The sequence below is a fragment of the Castor canadensis genome, chromosome 7 (genome assembly GCF_047511655.1).
Source record: "Castor canadensis chromosome 7, mCasCan1.hap1v2, whole genome shotgun sequence".
In the NCBI taxonomy this organism is placed as follows: domain Eukaryota; kingdom Metazoa; phylum Chordata; class Mammalia; order Rodentia; family Castoridae; genus Castor; species Castor canadensis.
In genome coordinates this window covers 110,839,541-110,866,598 of record NC_133392.1, presented here as the reverse complement: position 1 = coordinate 110,866,598, position 27,058 = coordinate 110,839,541, and the positions used below count along the sequence as shown (strand labels likewise).

The following is a 27,058-nucleotide window of genomic DNA, read 5'->3' as shown; positions in this document are numbered from 1 at the left end:
TTGATTCAGCACAAGATGTATTTTCCTTTCACATTGCCAAGTGGTAGAGTTATGGAGTAAGTAACGGGAGTCCTTCTGACCAGTGTAGTCATAAGCCCCTCTGTGGCTCAGGATTGAATTAAAATGGCGGCTATGTTGTGGAAGTCCAGTGGGCTTGATCAGCATGTGTCAGAGCCATTTGGAAGGACCATGAACACTGGTAGGAACTTGAAATGAACTCATTAGCTAAACCATACTTTCTCCTGGGATGCAGCAGAGAACAAGACAGGCCCAGGCCTCATCTCCTTGAGACTTAAGGTAGAAGAGGTTTGTACAGGGGCTTGTAGGGTAACAGACAAGCTAATAAACAACTGCCACACAGCATAGTGCTGTATGGGGGTAAGCAAGGAGGTGCAGCTGATTCAGACAGATGGAGCAGGGACGTGACCACTAAACCCAGGCCTGAAGGTGAAGAGGAGATTGTCCCAGTGAGAAGCAGAGGTGAGAGAGCATGGCATGATGAAGAGGTAGGTGAAGACTCCTCCTGCCCAGTCCTCCAAATTTATGTTTCTGTTTCATACTCTACAAGAAGCAAGTGTTCTAAAAATACAGTTCATTCTTTCTAGTTTACAAGATGCTTCTGCATGCATTGCTTCATTTCCTCTCTACAGGAAACCTTTCGGGTGTCCCAGATCACAAAGTCAGGAAAAGAGACTGGAAACTACCCTCCTGCCTTCCTTGACTTTGAGAGATATTACAGTAAAAAATAAAGATTCCCCCTCCATCCCTAGGACATGTTCTAAAATGCCAGGTTCCCATTGGGAGTGGTTGAGAACACAGCCAATCTGGGTAACGTTTTAAGCAGCAGAAACAAGCTTTTGGACTGGGGAAGTGTGCAGCTCCTGCTTTTTGAGCTGAAGCCACTTTTCTCATTATTGGAGTGAATTAAAACCAGGTTATGGAATCCCGGTGTGAAAGAAGAGGCAAAGTCCACATCAAGGTAGTCCTCATAAAAAATTAAAACTGAGCCAATAGACCAAGTTCCTAGGACCAGCTAGCCCCCCAGGATCAATGGTGACAAATCAGTAACTACCATCAGTTCATCCAGGGAAGAGGCATTTATCATTGGATGAGTTCTAGAGTTAGAGCGGAAGATGACACCTAGTATAATCAGAGTCACCCTTCAACTCCCTGCATAAGTCTCACGTTGGAGAATGTGGGCAACACATCAGTATTTCTGTAGAGACAAGAATAACACTAGCCCAGCTCAGACTTTGAGAGGCACGTGGAGATCAGGAGGAGCAAGGGCATGCGGTCATTGAGCGAAATGGCAGCAGAATTGCCCATGTTGTTTAAATCTCCCTCTTTTCCTCTTCATCTCCTTGTTAGTTCTGTGTAGTTAAATTTGTGCCAGAGATATCCTGTGTGGTATGACTACACTGCAGATTACTGCTGCTATCAGGGTTGCATGTATAGGAAGCATCCCATGTGTAGTTCAACACACATGACTTAGAGCAGGACGCCCTTGAGGCTTTCTGTCTGGCTTGTGTTTGAAGTCTATTAAATTTACCCTTTTCGTGGTTTTGGCTACTCTTTGAGGTGCCTCCCAAAGTAAATATGATGTACACTATGTGACCTATATTTTTACAATTATGTAAATTGAAGTATTGTAAGAAAAACTCAAAACGATGACTGATTAAATGGATAAAATTTTTCTCTCTTGTGGAATCGTCTGATGTAAGCAGGTTGGTACTGGTATCATAGACCTGGTGTTTGGACCCCGCCTCCTTGGGCCTTGAGGCTTTGCGGTCCTGAAGGGATTGTGCTTGCCCACTTGCTTGCAGTGGCTCCCCACTACCACATCCATGTTTCTTTTCAGTTAGTGGGCATGGGAAAAGATGGGTGTGTTAGTTTGCTTTCCGTGCCATAATAAATACCTGAGGTAAATAACCTTTGAAAGAGGACAGGTTTATTTTGGCTCAGTTTTAGAAGTTTCACTTGATGATCAGTTGGTCCCTTTGCTTTGGGCCTGCAGCAGCACAGTACATCCTGGTGGAAGTGTGTGATAAAGGGGCCTACCTACCTCATGGCTGAGTGTGAAAGCAAGGAAGATGAAGGGGCTGGAGTCCCATCGTTCCTTTCAAGGTGGTATACCTACAATGAATGACCTAAAAAAACTCCCACCAGGCCTCATCTCTTAAAGCTTCCACCATCTCCCAATACCCGTGGGCTGGGGAGCACATGTTTAACCAGGAGCCTTTGGGGACACTTACGCAGACAACAACCATGACGCAAAGCACTTTGCCTTTTAAAACCTGGAAATTAACCATCTCATTCCTGCTATGAGTCCATTGGTTAGATCTATCATACAGGCTACATTTGTCTGCAAGAAGGGTGAAAAATGCAGACTTTATTTTGGAAGTCATGTGGCCAACCAAAATGGTTCTATTACTTTAAGAAAGGGAGGGAAAACTCAAAATCCTGCTCTGGCTATGCCCCCTTTGGCTGTGCACATAACCATGCCCACTGTTTTTCCAGCCCACAAAACACTTCACTCCTTCCCAGGGGAGGTGCCCACATTCCTTCCAGTTAGTTCATTGTCCAGTGAGCTTCAGGTAGCCCACAAGAGGCTCCTTGTAACTCAGCATCCAATTGAAAGGCAAATTTCAGTCCCTTCCTCCCCACTAACTTGATACACAATTATATAAAAAAACAGAGAGAGAGAGAGTGTGTTATTTGACTATCTATAGGAAAGTGAGAAGAAAGAGACGGTGTGTTAATTCTGTACAGTTATATATAGTCAATTTTGTAGTGCAGCTATCAACCTGCAGTTTGCTTTGTACTGCCTGGGAGTGTAGGCTGTCTGTCTGGTAATGGGTAGGTCCACAGGAAGCCCTTGCCATTGTCTGTGTGGTCATGATGACAGACCTCCCCCACCATACCTTCACTGCAGCCAACAGGAGGTGGAGAGAGAGGAAGGTAGGGCATGCCTTTCTTAGACATTACACATACAATTTCATTTGTATCCCATTGACCAAAACTTACCCAAGACAACTCTAGCTGCAAGGGAAGTTGGAAATACCAATTTTATTCTGGATATTATACATTAAATCAAACACCTGGGGTTTGTCAGGCTAAATGAAGGGGAGAATTCAGACCATCCCTACACATTTCTTCCATATTTGTTGAAAGTCTCAGTCATTTTGAAGTGATAGAATTTCACAGAAAATAAAGAACTTAGTTTTTTATACCTAACTAGATTTTGGGAATAGACACTGCCTACCAGTTATTCCACCCACCACACTCCCACTGCTTTATTGAGATAGAATTCACACACAATACAACTCACTCATTTAAAGTATACAGTTTAACATTTTATGGGGAGAAGGACAGGATCCACTGTCTTGCCTAGGCTGGCCACCTGGGTTCAAGTGATACTCCTGCCTAGCCTCCTGATGAGCTAGAACTGTAGGCATGTGCCACTGCACCCAGCAGTATATTTTACTTTATTCACAAAGTTGTGCAACTCTCACCATGATCTAACTTTAGACTATTTCCATGACCCTAAAAGAAACCCCATGCATCTCTAGTCAGTCCCTTTGTTCCCCTAGCCACTTTAGCCTTAAGCAACCATTAGTGTACTTTAGGTCTCTAGAAATTTGTGTGGTTGATTTTACAGGACCAAATATCCAGTTTTGGTTGCAAGACAGGGCAAGTTACTTTCAGCAAGTAAAGCCCCAGGAGCATGAGAAACTAAAGTAAAGGATTTATGTCAAGAACTATGAAATCAGGGTCTGTATTAATCAGCTTCTCATTACTGTAACAAAATACCTGAGATAGTAACATATAAAGTTGAAAGGTTTTATTTTGACTCAAGGTTTTAGAGGTTCCAGTTCATGATCAGGTGGATACACTGCTTTTGAGCCTGTGTGGCAGGATATCTTGGCAAAAACCCATGACAGAGCAAAACATTTACATCACAAGATAGGGAGCAAAGAGAAAAAAGAAAGGAACTGGAGTCCACAATCCCTTTTGTGGGTGCACCCCAATGACCTAAAAACATCCTTCAAGAACCCTCCTCTCAAAAGCTCCACCACTTCCCAATAGCACCACCCTGCAGACCAAGACTTTTAACACATGGACCATTGGGGAACACTCCAGATCCAAACTGTAGCAGTGTCCATCTTCTGTATGCACTGTCCTGGGCATTGCAGATGCAAAGGTGAAGGTGGCCTCATTCCAAGGCATCCTCAGGTCAAATGGGGAAGAGTGACACATGAAAACAGAGTCACCACCAGGTACTAAGAGTCAATACTCAAGGAAAAAGAGCTTGGGAGCTTAGGACCAGCCTGGGATGAATGTGTGCAAATGTGCATGTTGCTTGCATGGTGTGCATGTGTGGCCAGCAAAGGCTTTTTGCAGATGGGTCTGTTTTTCTTAGCAGACTCCTATCCAAAGCAGACCCAACAGTCAAAGAGAAGGAGCAATCTCTCCAGGAGAATAGCTTCTTCGTTTTCAGCAGTGTAAGCAATTGGATTTCTTTTTTTACAAACATATTTGAACTTATATATCCCAATTAGGATTGTACCCTGCCGAATCACCACTCTGGGAAGTGCACATTTACTCCAGTGATGCATCCAGTGCTCAGAGCATTTGAAATTTCTCCATGGGAATTATTTTTCAGCCAGTCGGTTTATGGGTCACCTAGGAAAAGCAGTCACATTATTTTATAGTCATGCCTCATTTTTCACCTAAAACGATGTAACAAGATTTGATCACCCACTTTATTCATTAGACATGGCTCCAACCAATTTTTGTCTCTTTCCAAAGTTCAAACCTATTCTCAAAGGATGAAATTTGTTATGACTGAGGACTTTTGAAGAAAGTGCCACAGACAGGAAGGACTGTTCATCCAAAAAGAATTAGTGTGACGTGAGCATTGTTTGAATACGTTTGCTGCTTCCCAAGGTGGTTGTTTTGAAGGAGATAGTGTTAATTGAGACGAACATAGCTGGCATAGCTGTTTAAAATGAGTTACTGCGTGTTGTACTGTCCAAGCACCCTGCCTTGTTGAGAGGATGGTAGAAGACAGTTCAGTGCTGAGGAGGCTGTGCCATTAGGCTGTCCTCCTGCAGTCTATCACAGTGGCCAGGGTACGGTTCCCTTCAGTTTGGGTGAACATCAAAGTGTGCTTTGGTTAGGCAGTTAGGAGTAGTGCACAATGGGAGGGTTTCTTCAAACACAAGCCCACAGTGGCTGAATACCAGCCGGGTGTGACCTAGGAACAGAGTCCTGTCAATTGTGAGCCACAAACATCACAAACTCAGATGTTAAGCCAGTGCCCACCTCGACTAGGAGAGATGGTCCCATGTCCGCAACAAGGCCAAAAGATAGAGCTGGAATGGCATTACTGGAAAGGGAAGGAAAGGTTTTGTGATTTAGTAATAAAACTATCATGTTACAGGGCTTCCATCGGCCTTCGAAAAAATGCATTCTGGGGAGCAAGATGACAGGCAATTTAAAGGAAAAATTTCAATGAGGCAAAGGGGAAGTAAGTGTAGAAAACTTGAGAAGAACCAAGAGTAAGATTAACAGCTGTCATGAAAGTTGAACTTCCTCTTCGGTTGGAGTCACATAGTCAGGTCCACTCTCTGTGGTCAAATCCATGAGAAAACTGCACGGTGAGTCACAAGGTTCACCATGAACAGTCCCCTACCTGCAGCTTTGATATAAAGAGGCTGATCGCATCTGCCTTCGTTCATGCGAGGATGAGCCATACTTCAAGAAACCCTTATGTGGTGCCTGGCCCTCTGTTTAGTAAACAGAACACATTCTGATGATTTTATGATAATTCCAAATACTGAGGCCGTTTAACCATGCTACTTGTAGAACCACTTGGAGAACCACATACTGTCACATGCTGTCTCACAGAGGAGAGCCACCTCCCACCGCCTTGATGGGGAAGGGAAATGAAACAAGTGCAAAGAGAGAAGGCATCAGGGACAGGTGAAGTGAGGGTAGGGGCAGAATGTGGCTACTAACGAATGCGTCTAGCTGACACCTCTGCCACCCTACTTAAGCATGTACCAATGATAATAAATGGCAAGGTTTCAGAGCTGCTTCTGTAGACTGCCTATGACACAATGCCAAGTGGAAGGCCACTGGGTGGCCCTGAATCATACCAAATAACTTCAGTTCATAGTTATGAGTAGTACTGGAGCCTTCAGTTCACACCTCGGTTTTACAGTTTATACTATGAAATATTGTGTCCTCTGCTTTGCTTCTCTAAAGCTCAATAGCCTCTCCTGTAAAAGAGGATTAATTCTAATATCTGCCATATCAGAGAGTTTTACAAGAATTGAATGAATTAATGTGCACATAAAGGTGTTAGGAAATTAGGTGCAACCTAAATGGAAGTTACGGTGGTCTTTGAAATTCCATTGTTGCCTCAGGAAAGTCACCTCACTGGTCCAGTTGAATTCTCTGCCCAAAACAAACCTGTACATTCAATTTTATCTAGCATCTCCTAAAGTCCAGGTGCTAAAGTGTCAGATGAGCTAAAAGAGTACTTTAAAAAGTACAGACATGCCATTTTGAGGATTTAGTGGGATATCAAAATTACATCTTTTATGTAGGAATTTTGTGGAGTCAGACAGACCTGAGTTTGATTCCTAAATATGGTATTTATTAGCCTATTTGTTGTTTACTCTTGGGCAAATTGCTTTTTCTTTTTCTTTTTTTTTTTTTTTTTTTGCAGTGATGGGAGTGGAACCCAGAGGACCCATGTATGCCAGGCATGTGCTCTCGAGCCCTCTGAACTTTTTTTAAAATGCATTTGTGAAATTAAAATAATATGTCCCGGAGATGAGTTTAGAAAATAATTTCATAGTGCACAAGAAGTTACCCTGCCTAATTCCTGTCAAACAGACAGTCATGACCAGGTTGCCTCACTGGGCCAGTGAGGTTGTTTTCTGTGGGAAATAGACACTTTAAGCTTCTTGCTAAGAGTCTCACAGCCAGCTACCACCTTCTCTTATCTTTATGCCAGATTTTCAGTGACCCTATCAAGATGTTCCATACCTGATAACTTACAAATTTCAGAACAAACTTGTCTTTCTCACAGAGTAAGTGTTCTGTGCAGGGGGCCTGAGGGGGAGTAGGAACCTGTGCTGCATAACTTAAGGGTTTCAGTAATGAGTTGTCATCAGCCTGATACTCAGCTGTCTTGTCTCAAAGAACATAGCAGACAGCCCCAAAGTAAGCAATATTGTTCCTGAGTAGCTTAGGAACAGTGTGGTATTTGCATATCAGGTCTGCCCATTAAGGTTTTAGAACAGTAAACAGTTGTTAGGGTCCACTTGTTACAGGAACCTCTCCCGAGTGGGTGCTTTCTGTCCCTCTAACATTGAGGTGTTCTTGTTCCACACTAGACTTTGCATTTGGGGCATGCAGAAGAGACTGCTTAGACCATCTCTGTCAGCAGACCTGACAGTGTAGAGGGAGACGTGCCTCCTGACATGCATGCGAAGTTTAGGGAGGGTAGCCGGGCAGGGTGGTCAGAGGAGCTTCCAGTGGAGATGCATTTCAGCCAGTGGAGATGAAAAGGAAACCAGGATGAAGGATAGGGAAGGCATTCTATGTAGGGGGGTGGGGGTCTTGTGGAGAGCAAGACCACAGCCGAAGACATGAAGGTGGCACTGTCTTAGCTTCTTCGCCTGCACTGCAGGAAGGAAAGGGGCAGGCAGCCCCTACCATGGTTACCGCCACGGGGGCCCTTAACCCTCAGGCTTTCTTCTTTCTTTATTTCTTTTTAAAATTAATTTTTTATTTATTGATATACAATAATTGTACATACAGTGGATAATTTGATATGTGTATACAGTAGGTAATTATCAAATCAAGATAATTAGCATTTCCATTTTCATAAACACCATTGAGTTGGGAACCTTCCAACTCCTTTCTTCTAGTTCTTTATAAAATGCATAATAAATCATGGTAGTCATCATTGCCTGCTTGCTGGAGAGCAGTAGAACTCACTCCTCCTGTCTAACTGTGTTTTGGGATCCATTATCCAACCTACAACTACCAACTTCCCTTCCTTTCCTAACCTCTAGGGACTGCTTTCTACTCTCTCCTTCTGTGAAATCAATTTTTTTAGCTTCCACACATGAATGAGAACGCATGGTGTTTGGCTTTCAGTGTCTGGCTTATTTCACTTTACAGAATGTCCTCCGGTACCATCTATGTTGCCTCAGACGACAGAATTTCATTCATTTTTACGACTGAATACTCTTCCGTTGTATATGTATACCACATTTTCTTCATCTCTCCATTCACTGATGGACACCTGAGTTGATTCCATACCTTGGATGTGAATGGCGGCTGCAGAGTAAAAGTATTATATCATTTCCTTTAGATGTATAACCAGTAGTGTGGTAATTCCCACTGATGGTGTGTAAGAGTTCCTCTTTGTCTATATCCTCATCAGCATTTGTTATCCCCAAGCTGACTCACACAGGCCAACCCAAGACCCAGTCTAAGAATTATCTCATGACCCTGAGGGACAGGGAGAGTTTTGAACATTTAGGTTAGCAAATCTAAACAGCTATTTGTAAGGGGAAGTGGGTCACAGAATTTGTCCAGTAACACATTCAACCTCCAGTAGCTTGCAGACTATGTGACATGGGTCACATCTGCATAAGACCTGGTGTCTTCTCTAGGGCAAGCTTTTTAACTTCAGTTGATTGTTCTGAGTGATATTAGAGAATGAGTGATACCTAGTTCTCTTAAATTGCACACTCACGTATGTAAATGTTTAACATGGCTGTGTTTTTCCTACAGGTCTCTGATAGTGTTGATGGGGCTGGGATACTAGGTGGGCTGTGACCCTCTTTTTCTCATTTGCCTTGGTCTTTGTCTAACTTTCACTCACCACTTTTCTGCCCCATTTAGAAGACCACCATGAAGATCTCTCTTCAGTTTCTGTCTGCAGTTACCTGGGGCTCTGCTTGAGAGTAGTGCAAGCTGTTAGCCGTGCAGACCAACCAGCTCTTCCCTCCCTCCTGTGGTTTCTAGTTCACTTCCTAATTGTTACTGCACAAGTCTATGTGCTCCAGAAGTTACGTACGATGCCTGTTCACAGGCAGAGTGCCCTTGGAAGTTGCTCTGGGCTTTGGGAAATCAGCAACGGGAATAACAGACATGGGAGTAATTTTACAATTGAGGTTGGTCTCAGGAAGGGAGACCATTTTCTTGGTTTCTACCTGAAAAAACTCCTGTGTTCAGCAGAGACCCTATTCATAAAAGACATTTAATGCTGTCATTTTGATAGTTTACTCACTCAGACATTTGATGGGTGATGGCTATGTGACAAACCCTAGTCTAGTTACTGAGGCTAAACATGACTAAGATTCAGTCCCTCTCCTCATCTCTGAGTGAGGGAGGAAGTTTCTTTATATATACTGAGCCATAGTCCATACTGTGTTACTTAGTGATAAGGAATGAACACTTGGCCATACAAAAGGTACGAGGGCTGGAAGTGGGGGACTGGTCTTACTCAGACCATTCACCTTCCTTCGGAGAGATCAAGTGTCCCTGGAATTGTACTTGTCTTTTTTTCTTTTTGGCAGTACTGGGATTTGAACTCAGGGCCTCACACTAGCTAGGCAGGGGCTCTACCACTTGAGCGACTCTACCAGCCCTATGTTTTCTTTTTTAAAAACTTATCATTAACCTGTTGTTTTAGTCTCCTAGGGTTACCTTAACAAAGTACCACACCCTGTGGCTTAAAACAACTGATACTTGTTTCCTCACAATTCTGGAGGTTTTAGAATGCCAAAAGCAAGGTAACATCGGAGTTTTTCTTTGTCCTCCCAATGCTAGGATCAAACCCAGGGCCTGAGCATACTAGACAAGCACTCCATCACTGAGCTACATCCCCAGTGCTGTGCTGCTTCTGCAGGCCCTAAGGAAGAATCCCTTCTTGCAGCCTAGCTCCTGTCAATCTACAGTGTAGCATAAACTCCCATCTTTTCCCTGTGTGTCTCTGTCTTCAAACCTTCTCATAAAGATGCCAACTCTAATCCAATGTGACCTCATCTTAACTTGATTACATCTGTAAGACTCAATTTCCAAGTAAGGTCACAAATTAGGTAGCTGGGGTCAGAACTTTGTGGTTTTAGTGGGGAGAGGTGGGGAGGAGTGGTACAGAATTCAACCATAATACCTGTGCTCTTCCGCCAAGTGCAGGTGGGTTAAATGGACACCAATGCTCATATCCCTTTGGGAGTCACCTGGGATTTATATTCTCTTAATTTTCTCCAAGTTCAAACAAGCTTGATCATCCAAAGGAGCCACAGCCCAGTAATGGGACGCAAAAGCTTTGGCATTAAAACCAGCATGGAAGCCTGTCTTTCCTGTTCATCTGAAACTTTGAGCAAGTCACATAACTTTTTCTGAACCTCAATTTCTTCACCTATAAAATGGGAATAGTGAGAATATCCACATCACAGGGTTGTTATTAAGCCAGCAAGAAAATCTGCATGTACTGTGCTAAGCACTTCATATGATCTTTAATCTTTTCAACAACTCTTGAGAGATTGTCATTAGACCACTGTTACAGGTGAAGAAATAGATAAGCAATTTGTTTAAGATCACCAAAGTACTAAAAAGTGTCAAGAGTTGGGATTCAAACCTGGATTTCCACTATGCTGTGTTCCCCAAGGCAGACCTTTAAAAAAAGAGTCATCTAGAGCTATAGCCTAGGGGTTCCCAAACCTGATGTCAAGGTCCAACCTCCTATGGTCCTGAAGCCACTCATTCCTTAAGGCCAAGAGAGACTGCCTTGCTGCTGCCCCCCTTAGGTCAACAGAGGAATTCCCACAAGTTCCCACATTCCTTTAAGTTGCTGTTTTAAAAAGCCTTTGTTTAGTATTTGAATTGCTGCTCATTACATTAAGAGGTAACACTGCGTGACAGTTAAGAATGGGGGCTCTGGAGACAGAATGCCTGTGTTCAGAACTAATCTACCTGCTCACCAGCTATTTGGCCTTGGATAAATGGCATAACATCGTGTATGTCCACTTCTTCATCCCTGAGAATCAACAGTATTGGCCCTATAAAGTAGTTATGAAGAATAAATGAGTTAATCCTGTAGAGCACTTGACGTAATACCCAGTACATTGTGACCTACTGTGATGATCTCATATACCACCACCACCTTTAAAGCAGGGTCATTGTCCCTATTTTACAGATCAGATCCCTGAGCCCAAGGAGGCTGTACATAGCCAGAACGTGGCACAGCCGGGATTCAGAGTCCTCTCATTAGAGCAGCGACTGCTTGACTCGTCTTCAGACCCTTCCCCTCCCTCAGTGCCTGGCCCATCAGAGAAGTTTAGTCGGTGTTTATCACTCAGCCCAGCCAGAGCACTGGCTCTTTCCCACCCAGGCTCACCTGCTTTCAAGGAATGTATTGGAAGGATGTGATCAGTCCTTTCTCAATGCCTTTTGCTATTTCTAGTCATTTCTTGAGTGACAACTATACGGTCAGGCATCATGATAAGCACTTTTCATGCCTTTCCTCATTTACTTCCAGAACATTTTAAGGGGAGTTTCACTATCCCTACTTTACAGAAACTCGGGCTCACAGAAAAAAGAAATGTCCCCTCTTGTGGCCACCTTCATCCATTTCCTTTACAGCTGGACATCCTAGATGATATAATTGGAAAAGTCCTTAATCATGAGATGGATAGACCATAACTTCACCATTTCTCCCCTCTTCTCGAAAGCCCATTTTAATGGTTTACTGGAAGGCTGACATACTGCCTGCCACAAAAACATAAGGGGCACAATTCCTATTGCAGTTTTTTTTTTTTTTTGCGTTGTTGGAGTTCAAACACAAGGCCTCATGCTTGCCAGGCAGGCACTCTACCACTTGAGCCACTCTGCCAGCCCCCTAGAGCAGTCTTGGGACCCCTCTAGAGTTGCGAAGGGCTCAGTCCATGCTAGGAGCCAGTGGGCGAGCGTGCCTACCTTGTGAGGCTGCAGTAAATCTTGCCTTAGTTTTTTTCCGTTTTTCACCACAAGAGGGAAACATACAACCACGAATCATTTGAAAACAAAGCACTTTCCTTAGCTAGACTTCCTTTTTCCCTTTTCTTTTTAAAAAATTGATTCGTGATAATTGTATGTATCTGTGGGATCAGAGTGACAATACAACACATACAGGCAGCAGTAATGAAATTGTGGCCTAGCATTTCCCTGTCTTTAGATGTTTAGTGGTTTAGCGTTGAGAAGCTTTGAACTTGAGCCTCTTTTCACGGATGGATTTTTAACACTTAGTTCCAGATAAAAGCCGGAATTCTTGTGTTCATTTAGAAATGAATGTTCTTAAGGTATTTAAGTGAAAATCTCTTGGAGAATATTCTATAAAGGAAATAAAAGGTTCCTATGAAAATTTTGTATGAAGCATATAAATTGCTGTTTTTATTCGTCCAGATGGTTAGATATTGGTGAGTTCTGATAAAGCAGGAGTCTTCTGCACATGTGCTCTACTTAGGAAGGCATCTTGAGTCCTGGAAGAGGAGTTTTGAGTTTAACCACATGCAAGCTCCTATGCAAGCATTTTCTACTCCATTTTTAAAAAAAACGTGTCTGTCTCTTCTTGGACACTGAAAGCTTCTCAAAGGAGAAGAGGACGATGGTGCCTCTCTTCCTTTTCCTGCCTGTATGGGACAGCAGGTGGAGGGTCACTCAGGGCTGGCTAACAGAATCCAGCACCACAGAGCTGGGAAAGGTAGGCATCTGCAAGTAACCGAAGCCCAGTGAGATTCCAGTGAGCCATCAAGAGGACTACTCCTTGAGGCTGGGGGGCTCCTAGAGGCCAAGGCCAAGGCAGGCAGGTGGCCACCCTCACAAGAGCCTGACACAGGAGCTCAAGCAGCTGCTCTGTCTCCCCTCTCTGTTTATCTCAGCACATCTGCTTCACGTTCCTCTCCCTCTGCTAAGTCTCTTGTCAGTGTAAGTTGGGTTTTTTTGTGTGTGATTTTATTTACAAACTCACTTATTCAAACTCCTAAGAGTATTTCAAATTTATAAGTCAAATATTTATTTTCTGTTCAATTTTTTTTTAGGTGATACTGGGGTTTGAACTCAGGGCCTTGCACCTGCAAGACTCTACCAATTAAGCCAGCTCTTTTTTTTTTTTTTTTTTTTTTTTTTTTGCTTTTTTTGCTTTAGGTGTTTTTCTAATAAGGGTCTCCCATTTATACCCAGGCTGACTTGGGCCGTGATCCTACTATTTATGCTTCATGCATAGCTGGGATGACAGGCACATGCCACCACACCAGCTTCTTTGGTTGAGAAGGAGTCTCTTTGCCTGGGCTGGCCTCTAGCCACAATCCTCCTGATCTCTACCTCCAGAGTAGATAGGATTACAGAGCCACTGTGCCCTGCTGGCTCTGTTCAATTTTTTTTGTTGAACAATCAATGCTTAAAGTATTTACGTGTTCTTCCATAACCTGTAAGATAACAGCAGGTACTTGTGGAGGGCATGCTATACCAGCCCCAGTGTTAGGATTTTCTGCATCCATCAGCTCATGTCTGCAGGTCCTGCATTGGCAGAACCAACTCTGAATGGAAAATATTAAAAAAGCATTGCATCCGTACTGAACATGTACAGACTTTTTTTCTTGTCATTGCTACCTAAATAAGAGAGCATACATCTATTTACATAGCATTTACATTGAATTAGGTATTATAGACAACCTGGAGATGATTTAAAGTATATGGGAGGATGTGTAGGTTATATGGAAATATTTGCTCCAGTTCTGTATTAGGGGCTTGATCATCTGCAGATTCCCCTCGGGGGGTTCCAGTGGATTCTAAAGGATGCTGTATTTCCTCCTGTAGTCATGACCACCACAAGTGAAATAGGGGAAGTGCTACTATCCCCATTGTTACAGGTGAGGAAGTGGAAGCAGAGAGAGGTTAAATAATAGTCACTGGTAGAGCTGAGGTCTAGACCTTTAGGGTCAATTGCCTAAAATACTACAGTGTTCTGTCTAAATCTAATGCGTTAAACTTATGAAACTTTCTAAGTTGTCTTTAATGTTGTGATAATATTTAAAATTTTGATAAAGTCCTCTTACTCCTTTAAAATTAAAATTGCAATTCTAAATAGTTTACCCAACTACACATTATAAACTGTATCACAAGGCTAATTGCTAGATAAGCTAATATCCCAAATTTCTAAAATTACTTAAAATGCCACAATATAGATTTCCCCTAAACTTGCTCCAAAAATATTAATACAGTTTGAGCAACCCTAAATCCAAAAATCTGAAATCCAGAATCCTCTAGAATTTGAAACTTTTTCACTACTGACCTAATACCACATGTGGAAAATTCCACACCTGACCTCATGTAACACAGCCAAAACACAGGCTCACTGAAAGTATTGCGTAACATTGCCTTCAGGATTTATTTAAACAATACCTGTGTGGCGCAAATGAGTTTTGACTATAATTGGATTCCATCTCCAAGATATCTAATTATGCATATGCAGATATTCCAGAATCCAGAAAAATCCCAAATTCACAACACTTCTGGTCTTGAGCATTTCAGATCAGGGATGCTCAACTTGTACTGTAAGTGTGATTTATTTTATTATCTGTATATTATGAGGTAAACTTCATCATCTGCATACTTAATTCTAAATACATGTTCTTAAATGCCCACGTAAAAAACCAACCATTGTCTCAGTTCAAGTGGCTAGGAGTTCCTTTCTGCTTGAATGGGGATGACACTGTTGCTGGATGAGGTGCCTGTTGGTCAGGGATCTGGATGTGGAGCCACCCTGGCTCATAATGCCATCGCGAAGTGATTTGTGTTCACAGCACCTGTTCCCTAATTCTCATGCCTGGTGAGTCTGAATCTTTACTGACTTGAAAAGATTCATCTATAACCTATTTTCTGCTTGATCCTATTCTGAATTCCTTTCCAATTGTTTCCATATATCAGGGTCACAACTCTTAGAGATGTACAAATGATCCCAGGTTGGACCCATACATTCTCATGTATCGTCTGGCTGTCAGGAACAGTTCTATGGCTATGCTTATGACACAACTGTTCTTTCCCCATCTTTACCCGTCTTCCTGGTTCCAGGGTTAACTGAGTCTGACTAGTGTACTTTTGAGTCCCAGTTTTAGATTCCAAGAACAGAAAATAGGAGTAGGCCAGCTTTGGCCAGGTGTCCACCCCTGGAATCCAGGTCTCACAGTGGAATCATGGCCCCAGGAGCCCACTTTTGTAGGGTAGGATAGGGGCCAGAGAGAGGAGTGAGTAGAAGACACTGCATGGTGCCGGGTTCAGATGAAAGAGGCTGTTCCAGAAGTCTCTTCATGGGGCTGGGATGTAGCTTGGTGGCACAGCGCTTGCCTAGCATGCGCAAGGCCCTGGGTCCGATCCCAGCACCAAAAAAAAAAAAAGGTCTCTTCATGTTTTGGAGAACAATAGCACTCAGAAAGGCCCAGACTCAAAGGTGAAGTTGTATACAGGAGGCCTGCAGAGGAACAGTGCTGTGTGGGTCCTTGCCCAGGACCCTCAAGGCCAGCCCAGCTAAGGAAGGAATGCTTTTCCCCAGCCCAGGCTAATCTGTTTTCCAGTCTCCTTCAAGCTATTCAGTGCACTGCCAGCCACTCAACTTTCCAAAAACCTTGCTGGTTTATGTCCTTCCTGCTTAAATATTTCTGTAGTTCCCTGGTGCCTACAAAACAAACCTTAGCATGGCACATGTGACTCCATGGTCTTTCCCCAGTTGTTTCTCTGGTCTCATCTCTGTCGCTGCAACCTCTCAGGAGCCAGAGCTCTGCAAATGCACTGCCACGACAGTACTCAGGCCACCACACTGTGATGGTTCCTTTCTGATGTGAATTTCTTGAAAACAAAGGACCACCCACCTTTGTTTCTGTGCCCACTCCCACTCAGAATGTGTAAAACTCATAAACCACACCTTTACTGCATTTTCTAGTTGACAAAGCCTTGTCTAGACACTCGGTGAGGTAATAATCTTCTCCCAAGCTTCGTAAGGCAGGAGTTAGGACCCCACTTGAGAACTGAAGAAACTGAGGCGTGGAGGGGTGAGGGACTGACATTTACCGACAGTCTGTGTGTGTCACATACAGTACTAAGTGTTGTCGTGTTGTTACCTGTTTTCATTGAGAGCTAGGCCCATTTTGCAGGCTGAGTTCTGTTGAATTGTTCAAGACCTGTACCTCTCATAGCTTTTAGAGTCAAAGGTTTAGGCTTTCATTGTGTCTGGCTTCTAAACCTGTGTTCTTTTCATATACTGCGTTGCCTGGCCTGGGCTGCTGGAGAAACGATGACAGTGTTCATATTACTGTGGACAAACACTGTAAATACTCAGGGGCTAGTACCCAAGGCCATCACAAGGGCGACGAAGTCTGATACCCCCGCTGCTTTTAGCCAAATTATTAGCGTTCTTTCTAGTGCTTGTGCCCAGAGATAGGGTTACCTTCCTTTATGCTCACTCCCATGACATTTCTAAAACACATCTCTTGGGGGTAACGAGGTCAATGCACTCAGATCCTGGGTTCAGCCCCCATATGGGGCCTGGGACATAACAAATATTTGTTGCTGCAAATAAAGGAAGGGAGTGAGGAAAAAGTAGAAAGGACTCGCAAGCCTATAGCTCCTGCTGCATCTCCTAGGAAGGTGTTCTTGCTGGTGAGAATGGGAGCCCTATCTTTGCAGGGCCGGGGTAAAGGGGTTCATAACTCTGGCATTGTGAAATTGATTGGACCCGAGACCAGTATGAAAGTTCCTTGTCTGAAGGGAGTAATCCTTAAAGCCCCCATATAGTTAAAATGTAATTTGTGTCATCGTGAAGGAGTACTGGCAATGCAGACTCATCAGTAGGCCAAATTGGGCTCGCTATGCTCGACAGTAACATTTCTGAAGATGAAGTTCAACCTTTGCTGGAGAGCTAAAACAAATGAGTTTCTTAATAGCTGCCCCACTTAGTCCGAGCGTCTCAGGAAGCTTAATGTTCTTAATGCTGCTTCTTTTTTACCATACTTCACAGTCCATCTAACATTGCTGCTTCTGGTAATATTTTTATATGGAGTTGAGTTCTATAGTGTCCATAAAATTGTGATTCAGGCCCATTTCTAGAATAGAAGCTTTTCTACAGTGAGGATTGTGTTCTGGTTTCATTTTACATATTGACAAACACCAGGCAAAGTGATGCTGTCCTAGTTCCAGCTTCAGCAAGAGCTTCATCTGAGAGTGGCAGCCCACCAGCACAGAACATGCTAGAATGTGACACACAAGTGGGCGGAGAAGCTTCGGTGGAGGTTGTTGGAGCCCACTTGTGCCCAGGTGCCCCTGAGTTCTCCCCTAGGATTTTGAGTTCTTCTTAAGAAAACTTCCAATTACACGGTTGGATGCCCTGTTTTTCCAATGAAGAGATTTTTAGAGTAATGTTTCATGAATCCAAATCTCTTATTGCCTACGTCAAGACACATATGATGACCTAATTTGCAAGCATATATAAAACCAAAGGAAACTTAGCACAAAACTTCAAAAATATGAATTAAAAAATACATTTGTAGTAAGTTGAAAAACAGTGGGTATGTAGCCATTAATAAAGTAAGCTTGCTTTTAAGATTCATTTGAAAAGAGTTTTACCATTAAAACCTAATTTAAGCTATAAAGAGAAGTTGTTTTTTTGGCCAACTGATTTTTGCCTGGATAGTTGTGTCTTGTGGGTTGTTTCTACATCTTGAGGTATTCCCTGCACATGGGCCATTTGTCATTTGAAGGGGACCAGGCGCCCTTGCAAGTAGCCTGCTAACAACCAGGGCCCCAATGGCCAGCTGTACTGGCCATTCCTGGGTCAGACAGGGCAGTCAGCTGCCCCCAGAGCCTGTCTATAGCAGACCTTGCTGGATGTGCTAGAAGAAAAATACACAGATTTGGGTTTTCAGGGATGACTCCTAGTCCCTTGACAACCTTGACTTTTCCGCGCATGTCAGACTCCTGAAACATGCGGTGTGACTAGTCCTGGTTTACTTATTAAGTATCCTTAATAAGTTCAGAACTTTGACAGCACAACTTTTTTGTTTTTAAAGTGGGGCTTGAACTCAGGGTTTCATGCTTGCTAGGCAGGTGTGCTCTACCACTTGAGCCATGCCTCCAGCCCTTTTTGCTCTGATTACCTTTTTTTCTGTTTTACATGGTGCCAGGGGATCGATTCCAGGGCCCACACATGTGAGGCAAGCACTCTGCTCCTGAGCTACATCCCCAGTCTTCTGGTTACGTTTGACCTAGGGTCTCATTTTTCTCTCAGACAGGCCTGGACTGTGATCCTCCTATTTTATGCTTCCCATCATGGCTGGAATGAGAGGTACATGCCACTATACCAGTGTTTTGTTTTTCTGTTGAGATGGGGTGTCACAAACTTTTTTCCCCAGGACTCACCTAGAACGCTATTCTCCCAATCTTGGCCTCCTGTGTAGCTGGAATGACAGGCATGAGCCCCCAGCACCTGGCTTAACAGAGCTTCTTAAATGGCAATTTCTGATGAACCAAGTAAAGAACACATATGTACATATTTAAATAGATTACTGAGAAAAATCTTGGCTGGATGCCAGAGGCTCACGTCTGTAACCTTAGCCACTTGGAGGGCTGAGATCAGAAAAAAATCATGGTTTGAGGCCAGTCTGGGCAAAAAGCTTGGAAGACCGCCCCCCCATGTCAACCAATAGCTAGATATGGTGGTGTGTGAGCCTGTCATCCCAAGCGTTTTGGGAGGCTGAGATCAGAAGAATCATAGTTTCAGGCCAGCCCAGGCAAAGAAAAAAAAAATGTGAGACCCCATCTCAAGAAAAAGCTGGGCATGGTAGCATGGGCCTGTCATCCCAGCTACAGTGGGAAGCTTAAAATAGCAGGATTGCAGTCCAGGCCAGCCTGGGCAAAAAGCAAGATCCTGTCTACAAATATAGAGTGAAAAAGGGCTAGAGGCATGACTCAAGGGGTAGAGTGCCTGTCTAGTAAGTGTGAAATCCTGGATTCAAACCTTTATACCACTGAAAGAAAAAGTCCCATGGATCAAATGGGATTGGATGTTCAAAGAATGACGGAGGGGTGAATTTAACAATGATCTATTGTAAGGACTTCTGCAAACGTCACAGTGTACCCCCAGTACAACAATAATTATCTGATAATAAGAATAAATAAGTGGGAAAAAATAAATTTATTCAGACAAAATGTCTTTAAACATTTTTGGTTCTTCAAATGCAAAAGATAAACTGCTTCACTAAAAATGTTTTCTTAAAAGTGAAGTCTTACTTCACTTTTCTCAGCCTATTGGCTAAGATCAGTTGTAAAAGTCAAGTCTATACACAACTGAGAACAGTTTTAAAAATTAATCTTATGCTCCTGCTATTTTTCTAAATAATAACTTTATCTAACCTCATGCACCCACAAAACATACTTTTCCTCCCTGTTCTTGCATCCTTCAAGGATTTGGTGGATCCTATCATCACTGTTCTGTAAATTTTGAGGAAATGACCAGGCTGTGGGCATTCAGCACATATTTCTCTTCTAGGACTGAAGAGTATGTGTTGAATTCTTTGTTTTTAAGTGCTGGTGATTGACCCCTGAGCTTTGTACATGCTGGTCAAATGCCCGTGAGCAGTATTCTCTGCCCTATTTTGTTAAAATCTTGGTGGCCAATGAATAAATCTGTTTTGTTAGATAATTACTCCCTCTTCCACCTGAGATTGCATGTGAGAAGTAAAAATAAAAATCCTTTGGGTATCAAAATGATAGTGAAATAAGGGAACCAGAGGTAACCGAGATCCCTCACTTCCATTTTAAGCTTGACCTTTAACTTGCTAGGTGGCACAGAGCAACTTTATCTACAGATGGCTTTCTCAGTGATGGATGCCCAGAGGCTGTCAGGAGCAGTGAGAACTGTGCCAGGTGTCTTGTTCATTAACCTGTTTCTTGAGACTGCAGTTGCTCGTCCTCCCCTGGCTCCAAGAGTGGAGTCTGGCAGCCTCTGGTGTCTGTCTATAACTGAAGTCTGCTGCAGGCAGCACTCTGGAGCTCCTCTACCCAAACAGGGAAAGAGGCAAAAATAATTGAAGGGTATCTGGCTGGGTTATGTGGGCAGAAGTATCCTTGTGAAAACAACTTTGAAGATCTGCTTAGTGTGTGTGGCTGTGTGGGGGTGTGTGGCTCAAACTTCCCTCTAGGGACGACAACGCTACGGAATTAATCTCATTGAGAGTGATCATCCAGACAAAACGTCTGTGTTAGTTACGCAGGTGACATGGTGGTAGCTTCAGGTTGAACAGGCATTTTGGGGACCCTCAACTGCATTCTGGATACCCTCACTAAGCAAGTGGTGGAAATCAAAGATGAGTGATTTTGAAGAATGGATTTCTGGGACATATAGAAAAATAGAAGAAGGTCCTCTCCCTCTGTTGACTTTTGCTACAGCTCCCTACAACGACCAGAAACCAGGAACGAGTGGATTACGAAAGAAAACCTATTATTTTGAGACAAAGCCATGCTATCTGGAGAATTTCATCCAGAGTATATTCTTTTCCATAGACCTAAAAGATCGCCAGGGATCATCACTGGTGGTCGGTGGAGATGGGCGGTATTTTAATAAATCAGCGATAGAGACAATAGTGCAGATGGCTGCTGCCAATGGGGTTGGTATCCGATAAGTGTTGTCACGTCTCTGGCTACCCAAATAACCTCTTAATCACGCAGAAATATGCAAATGCACAAAGATGTATATGTGGTCTACACCTCAATTCTACTAACACCCATTTAGATTTCATGTTGTGAAAATATTCCAGAATTACAGTAGTCGCTTTGGGATCTGGGAACGTAAGGTCAGCTTCATCTGTGTTGTGTTCTGTCTGTGTTGTTTGGAAAGTACTTGTTGCTTTTCAGACATTGAAAGCACACTCCTGGCTTAAGCTTTTGAGTCTACATTATAACTAGCTTCTGAGGATGCCCTATCCTGTTTAAGAAGGCTGTTATGAAAGGTGATGAGAGGAGGATTTGGTGTGCTTTCAGTGGCTTCCTTGTTCAGTCACTTGTCAAACAGGAAAACAAAAGCCAGGGCATGCTCTTGTTGAGGGATGCTGATAGTCATGCAGAATGCTAGGAGGTGATTGGAAAATGGTAGGTGCGAGCCTTCCAAGAGGATCTGTTACAGAGGGATCTGCTTATAATGACCCTGGACACAAAGAAGCCCTGTGTGTGGTGAATTTGTGCAGCAGGGTAGAGATAATAACTCCTGTAAGACTGTGATAGAAAGTAGGCTCTGCTTAAGCTCTGCATCGTGAAAACCATGTTGGCTGGATTAAGCAAATCAGAAGGCATATTGCACCAGAAAGCATTGATCTTGATAACCTAACAATTTGCACAGCACACTGAATTATAGAAGGTGCATGGGGCATTGTGGTTTTGCTCTGCAGATTCCTGTGTGGGACCAATGATGTCTTGTTAGAGTTTTATAAGCCTAGCAAGCATTTGAAGCACACAGTCCTTTGGTACCTGTAAAATTTAAGTGTCGTTTTTCTTTTGTGGAAGAGGTTCTGGTTCCGAGAACCTAAAATTTAGCATTGGAGCCAAATGTGCTCATTCTTTAGTCTTTTAATAAATACACCAAGAAGATGTTTGAAAAAAATAAAATTAAAAAAGAAACCACCACCAGACTAAAGTTCAAAGTGTTTATAGATTCTGTTGTCTGCGATAGTTTTTTTTTTCGATAGTTGGTTTTACAATCTGAATGCCTCTCATGTAAAACAATGCTGATAAAGCACTCAAATATGAAATTATTATGAAACATACACATTTTTAAGATAAAATGTGACATGCTGTAAATTTCATCTTTAAGGAGAGCTGCACAGGGAACAGTATTAAGAGGCTTTTAATCTTTCGAGGGGGACAAATGGGACATTATCTCTCTGCATGTATCTGGACTGCTGAGTGGATTTAGTACACTGTCCCCTTTGCTGTGATGTATTTGGCTCCATTTCATTTTTGTGTGGACCTGACGGATGTGGAAGAGGTAATTACAGCAGATCCTATAGACTTTCTCACATTTATTCTCTGAAGGTTTGCTAAATAATGTATTTCAGTGATAATAATTGATGAAGTATGGTAACTGCCTGTTTGTTAGGGCTGTGGCAGTCCAAGCAATATTTTCAAGGACATTCCTTATTAAAAATAGGGTTGCATTTAAAGTGGTCACGCTGGCCAACTGAGTTACTTAAAACATTTAGTGGACTGATAAGGCACATAATCTGAAAAAACCTTTGAAATTCTAAAAGATTTGGTTTCTTCTCTTTCTAACATAGCCTGCATTCTGACTATATTAATATCCCTTGTGTTGTGGGTAGGACTGCAGGAGGAAATCTAAAAAAAGATTAATTATAGCTACAAATTTTGGCAAAAGCAATGTTTCTTCACTTTTTTCAATACCTACTCTCTCTTGTGCAGTTGTGGGCGACTTTTCTGCCTAGTGAATGAAATGGAGAACATTTCATTTTTCCTCCTTTAGTGTACTTTTATCTGATACATTGATGGGGTATAGAGTATAATTAGCCTCCATTAGAAGTTTCTCTTTATTCTTATTTACATAGAGCTAGCTACTTTTATAAGACATTTTAATGTGCAAAGTAAGACATTGGTAGGCTCCATTTAGAATATTGGTGTCTCACTCTGTTCCTAGAGTTCTGACTTTGAAAGAACACTGAGAGGTGAGAGACTAGCATGTGTGTGACTAGCAAGACAAAGAAAATGGAGCTTGTTTTTTGGGTTTTTTTCTTAATGAAGCACAAGAAAATGGCATTTTTCCAATGAAGAGGAAAATGTAAAACTTTGCTCCCTGCTATGCTTGACTAGAAAAGTTTAACCAGCAATGAGGTTCCCATTTTGGTGGTAACACATGAGTTATGAGGAAGGCAGTGGTGGGAGAGGAGGGAAGTGACAGAGGCCATTGCCAGGCTTGGGGAACTGCCTCGAACTTGGGAGTCAGGAAGGTAATCTACACATAACATTGGATTTATCATTTTAACCATTTTCAGTGGCGTTCATTATATTTACAATGCTGTGCAACCTTCAGCGCTATCTATCACCAGAATTCTTTCATCATCACAAACAGAAACACCATACCTATTAAATAGTCACTCCCCATTATCCCTCCCTCCTGCCTTTGGCAAGCTCAATTCTACTTTCTGTCTGTATGGATTTGCCTATTCTAGGTCCCTCACATAAGTGGTATTGCCCAATACTTGTCCTGTTGTACCTAGTTTATTTCACTTTAGTACAGCATCTTCAAGCTTCATCAATGTTGGAGCAGGGGTCAGAATTTTATTCCCTTATTTTTGAGTTTTAAAAGAATATTTACCCCCATATAAGTCCTTCCAAACACATTTATATCTGTAGATAGCAATGACTTCTTTCAATAGAGTAACCAATTTAAAAAAAATTTAACTATAGTAAAAACATAATTTGCCACATTAGCTATTTTAACTACACAGTTCAGTAGTGTTAACTGTACTCATAGGTGTCACACAACGTTCTATAGCATGTTTCATCTTGCCAAACTGAAACTCTGTACCCACTGAACAACAGCTCCCCATTAACCCCTGAGTCACCATGCTCCTTTCTGTTTCTATGAGTTGACTGTTTAGATGCCTCGTGTAAGTGGAATTGGATGCTATTTGTCTTTTTGTGACTATCTAATTTCACTTGGCATAAAGTGCTCAAGTTTCATCCACATTGTAGCATGTGATAAGATTTCCTTCTTTTCTTTTTTCTTTTTTTTTTGAGCGATTATGCATCTGTTTCCATTTTTATTATTGTATTGAACTTTCCAGATGGTCCTCTTTTGGTATTTCCCAGATTCTTCTTTTCTTTTTTTGTGGACTCGGGTTTGAACTCAGGGCCTACACCTTGAGCCACTCCACCAACCTATTTTGTGATAGGTTTTTTCAAGCTAGGGTCTTGTGAACTATTTGCCGAGGTTGGCTTTGAACCGTGATCTTCCTGATCTCTGCCTCCTGAGTAACTAGTATAGGTGTGAGCCACTAGTGCCTGGCTAGATCCTTCTTTTCTTAAATCTACTTTATCTCCAATTCATGTTCTCACTCACTCACTCTATAACATCCTCCAATCTGATTTCCTTTGGTTTTAAGACTGGGCAATATTCCTTTTTGTATCTGTGCAACATTTTTTTTTATCTCTTCACCTGATGAAAGATATTTGGACTGTTCCTCTTTTGGCCATTGGGAGTAATATTGCTGATAATGTTGGTACAGAATTGTCTGAGACCTGCTTTCAGTTCCTTAGGGTTCGACCTGGAAGTGGAATTTCCGGATCATGTAGTACAGAAAGATTTTTGAGTAGAGAAGGGACACAGAGTTATGGTGATTAGAAAGAACTGTGTGGATTTATAAAGTAGGTGGGATGGATTCAGCCTGATAGAGCAAGAAAGGGTCAGGAGGGAGACTGTTAGGAGCTTTTATAATGGTCTTCTCTTTAAGAGAAGAAGGGTAATAAAATAGTATCTCCCTTATATTCTGAGGGTGATTCAAAGGAAGAGTCTGCTGTAGAAGGGAAGAATGTTGGCCAAATGTACCTCTTTTTGGGCTTGAGAGAAAAGTGACCATGGACTTTCCTTGTTTCTGTTTCTCAGCTTTCCTTCTTACTTTTAGGACATGCATAATTCCTTTAGCCTGGGACCATTTCTGACTACAAGTCTCACCACAAGGAATGGTAGAATGAAGAGGTGACTTGGGTGATGTAGCAGAATAGTCATCAGCGTTTCCTTCCTTACATACAAAAACTAAGTAAAAGCTGGTTTGCTCAATGTGCAACACAATTTCTAGATAACCCTAGCAGCTACTTTGGTTGATTAAATGGCCACCCCTAAGCTCCACTTACACAATTCTGAAACTTTCTACTCTTTAGGCCTTTATTCTTTTCACCAGCACCCAAGGAAACTCCTGGAAAGGTTAGATGTCACCATTCCCACTGTACAGGGCCAGGAGGTTTCAATGCCTTCCCCAGCCATGACTAACTTGCTGTGTGACCTTGTCATGTCATCTATGCCAACACTGGCCGTAGTACCCTTCCATGAGTGCTAACTACTATTGATGTTGAATGGACATAAGAATGAAGGAATGGGAAGATCATAGCAACTCTGGCGATGGTACTTGGGAGGACCAAATGGAGGAAGAGACTCAGTAGGTACTCAGTAATGATCATCAGCATCAATTCTGTATCATCTGTATATTCCCTAATTCTAAAATGGAGCCTCTGATAGCTCTTATCCTGGTGAGTACCTCTTCCTGGGGGAGGAAGGATAAAACAAATACATTAGGGCAACTACAACAAAAACTGTTCAGAGATAGATATCAGAGAGCTAAGAAATGATGAAAATGAGCCAGCTGCTTCCAGGAGAATTTTGGTAGTTGGGAAAGGAGGAATTATAAGGAAGTCAAGTTTTTAGTGACTTATGGTGGTGGTGGAGATAATGACAAAGTTAACAGTCCCAGAAAAATATTCTCCAGGATGTCCAGATAGCTTATTTTTTTTTGTTTGTTTGTTTGTTTGTTTTTCAGTGCTGTGGTTGAAACCAAGGCCTTGTGCATGCTAGGCAAGCATTCTGCCACTTAAGCTATACCCCTGGTTCCTTTGTTTTTATTTTGTTTTTGAGACAGGATCTCGCTGTCACCTTTGCCTAGCTGGGTTCAAACTTGTGATTATCCTTCCTCTACCTCTAGCTTGGATTACAGATGTGCACTACGATGCCCAGCTCTCTTATGGCATCTTACACTTTAGAAACACATGTTCCACCATCAAATCATTTCTTCCATATTTAGATTGCATGGTGCCTAAAGAAATAACTAAGGAAAAAAATTAAATTCTTCTCCCTTTTTTGTCTCATAAAGGAGAATGGAGGAAAGGTACAAACATACTATAAATTTTTAATGTAACAGTCCCATCTTCTCCAAGTATGTCAGAGGAACTGACAAAACTTCTTTTCCAACTTGGGTCATGTTGAAACACATGTAAATTACTATTATTTTAGCAAAGGAAGATTTAAGAGGCAGGCTAATACCATCTGTGAGAGCTAGAGAAAAGTATAGCCTTTTCATGTAGGTGGTTCTGACTGGCTTATTCAGTAATCACTTCCCACATTCTTGTCCTAGGCTCAAGAAGTAATCTAGACATACCCTAACATAAGTAGGTGAATCCTGTTTTGAAAAATTCTACTACATGAAAAATATAAGCTTGACTGGAAAGATAAATTTATAAGGTACATTTTATATTATTCTTCATATAACGTTTGGTCAATTTACCTCTTAAGATCTTGCATTGCAAAAGCCTTCTCTTTGGGTCGAGTCCCTTTGACTAGTCAAACCTATATCCTTTTTCTCATTGTGGATTCAAAATATGACTGAGTTGAGTAAAAATGTGGTCTTTCTCACACTCTTTCAGTATATCCAAATTAGGAACCTGCTCTGGAAAGGCTGTGTTGTGAATATACTATGTTTTCTTGCTAGCACCTTCCAACACCCCAGACCACACACTATTCTGAAACTACAAAGTCCCAAAAGCCCTGTGAAGGAATGTCTGTGTTCACCAGTGCTGATTCCATTTCAGTAATGTGGTGGAGACATCCAAGATATAGATGTTCTCTAAAGAAAAGCTTTTCTGGTCCAACAGCATTTTCTTTGTCCTTTTTCTTGCTATTCTGGCATTTCTGTGTGGTAGCTCTGGATTTATGGATGTTAAGCTGTGTTTTCTGAATTTCTTCTCATAGATTGGTCGCTTGGTTATTGGACAGAATGGAATCCTGTCCACCCCTGCTGTCTCCTGCATCATTAGAAAAATCAAAGCCATTGGTGGGATCATTCTGACAGCCAGCCACAACCCAGGAGGGCCTAATGGAGATTTTGGAATCAAATTCAATATTTCTAATGGAGGTGAGTTTGCTGTTGTCTTGAGAGTAGGTAATTTT

At 42.2% G+C, this 27,058-nt stretch overlaps 1 protein-coding gene across 3 annotated transcripts in view; it reads left to right on the top strand.

Moving 5' to 3' along the window:
- Positions 1-27,058, top strand: part of Pgm1 (phosphoglucomutase 1) — a 72,953-nt gene that overhangs the window by 8,576 nt on the left and 37,319 nt on the right. For 2 of the 3 annotated variants that reach the window (XM_020169077.2, XM_074079888.1), the window contains exon 2: positions 26,861-27,023. In XM_020169077.2, coding sequence (XP_020024666.2) covers positions 26,861-27,023 — 163 coding nt within the window. Of the gene's footprint in view, positions 1-20,097; positions 20,724-26,860; positions 27,024-27,058 lie in introns of those variants that run through there. The other variant, XM_020169076.2, reaches the window with a different exon arrangement.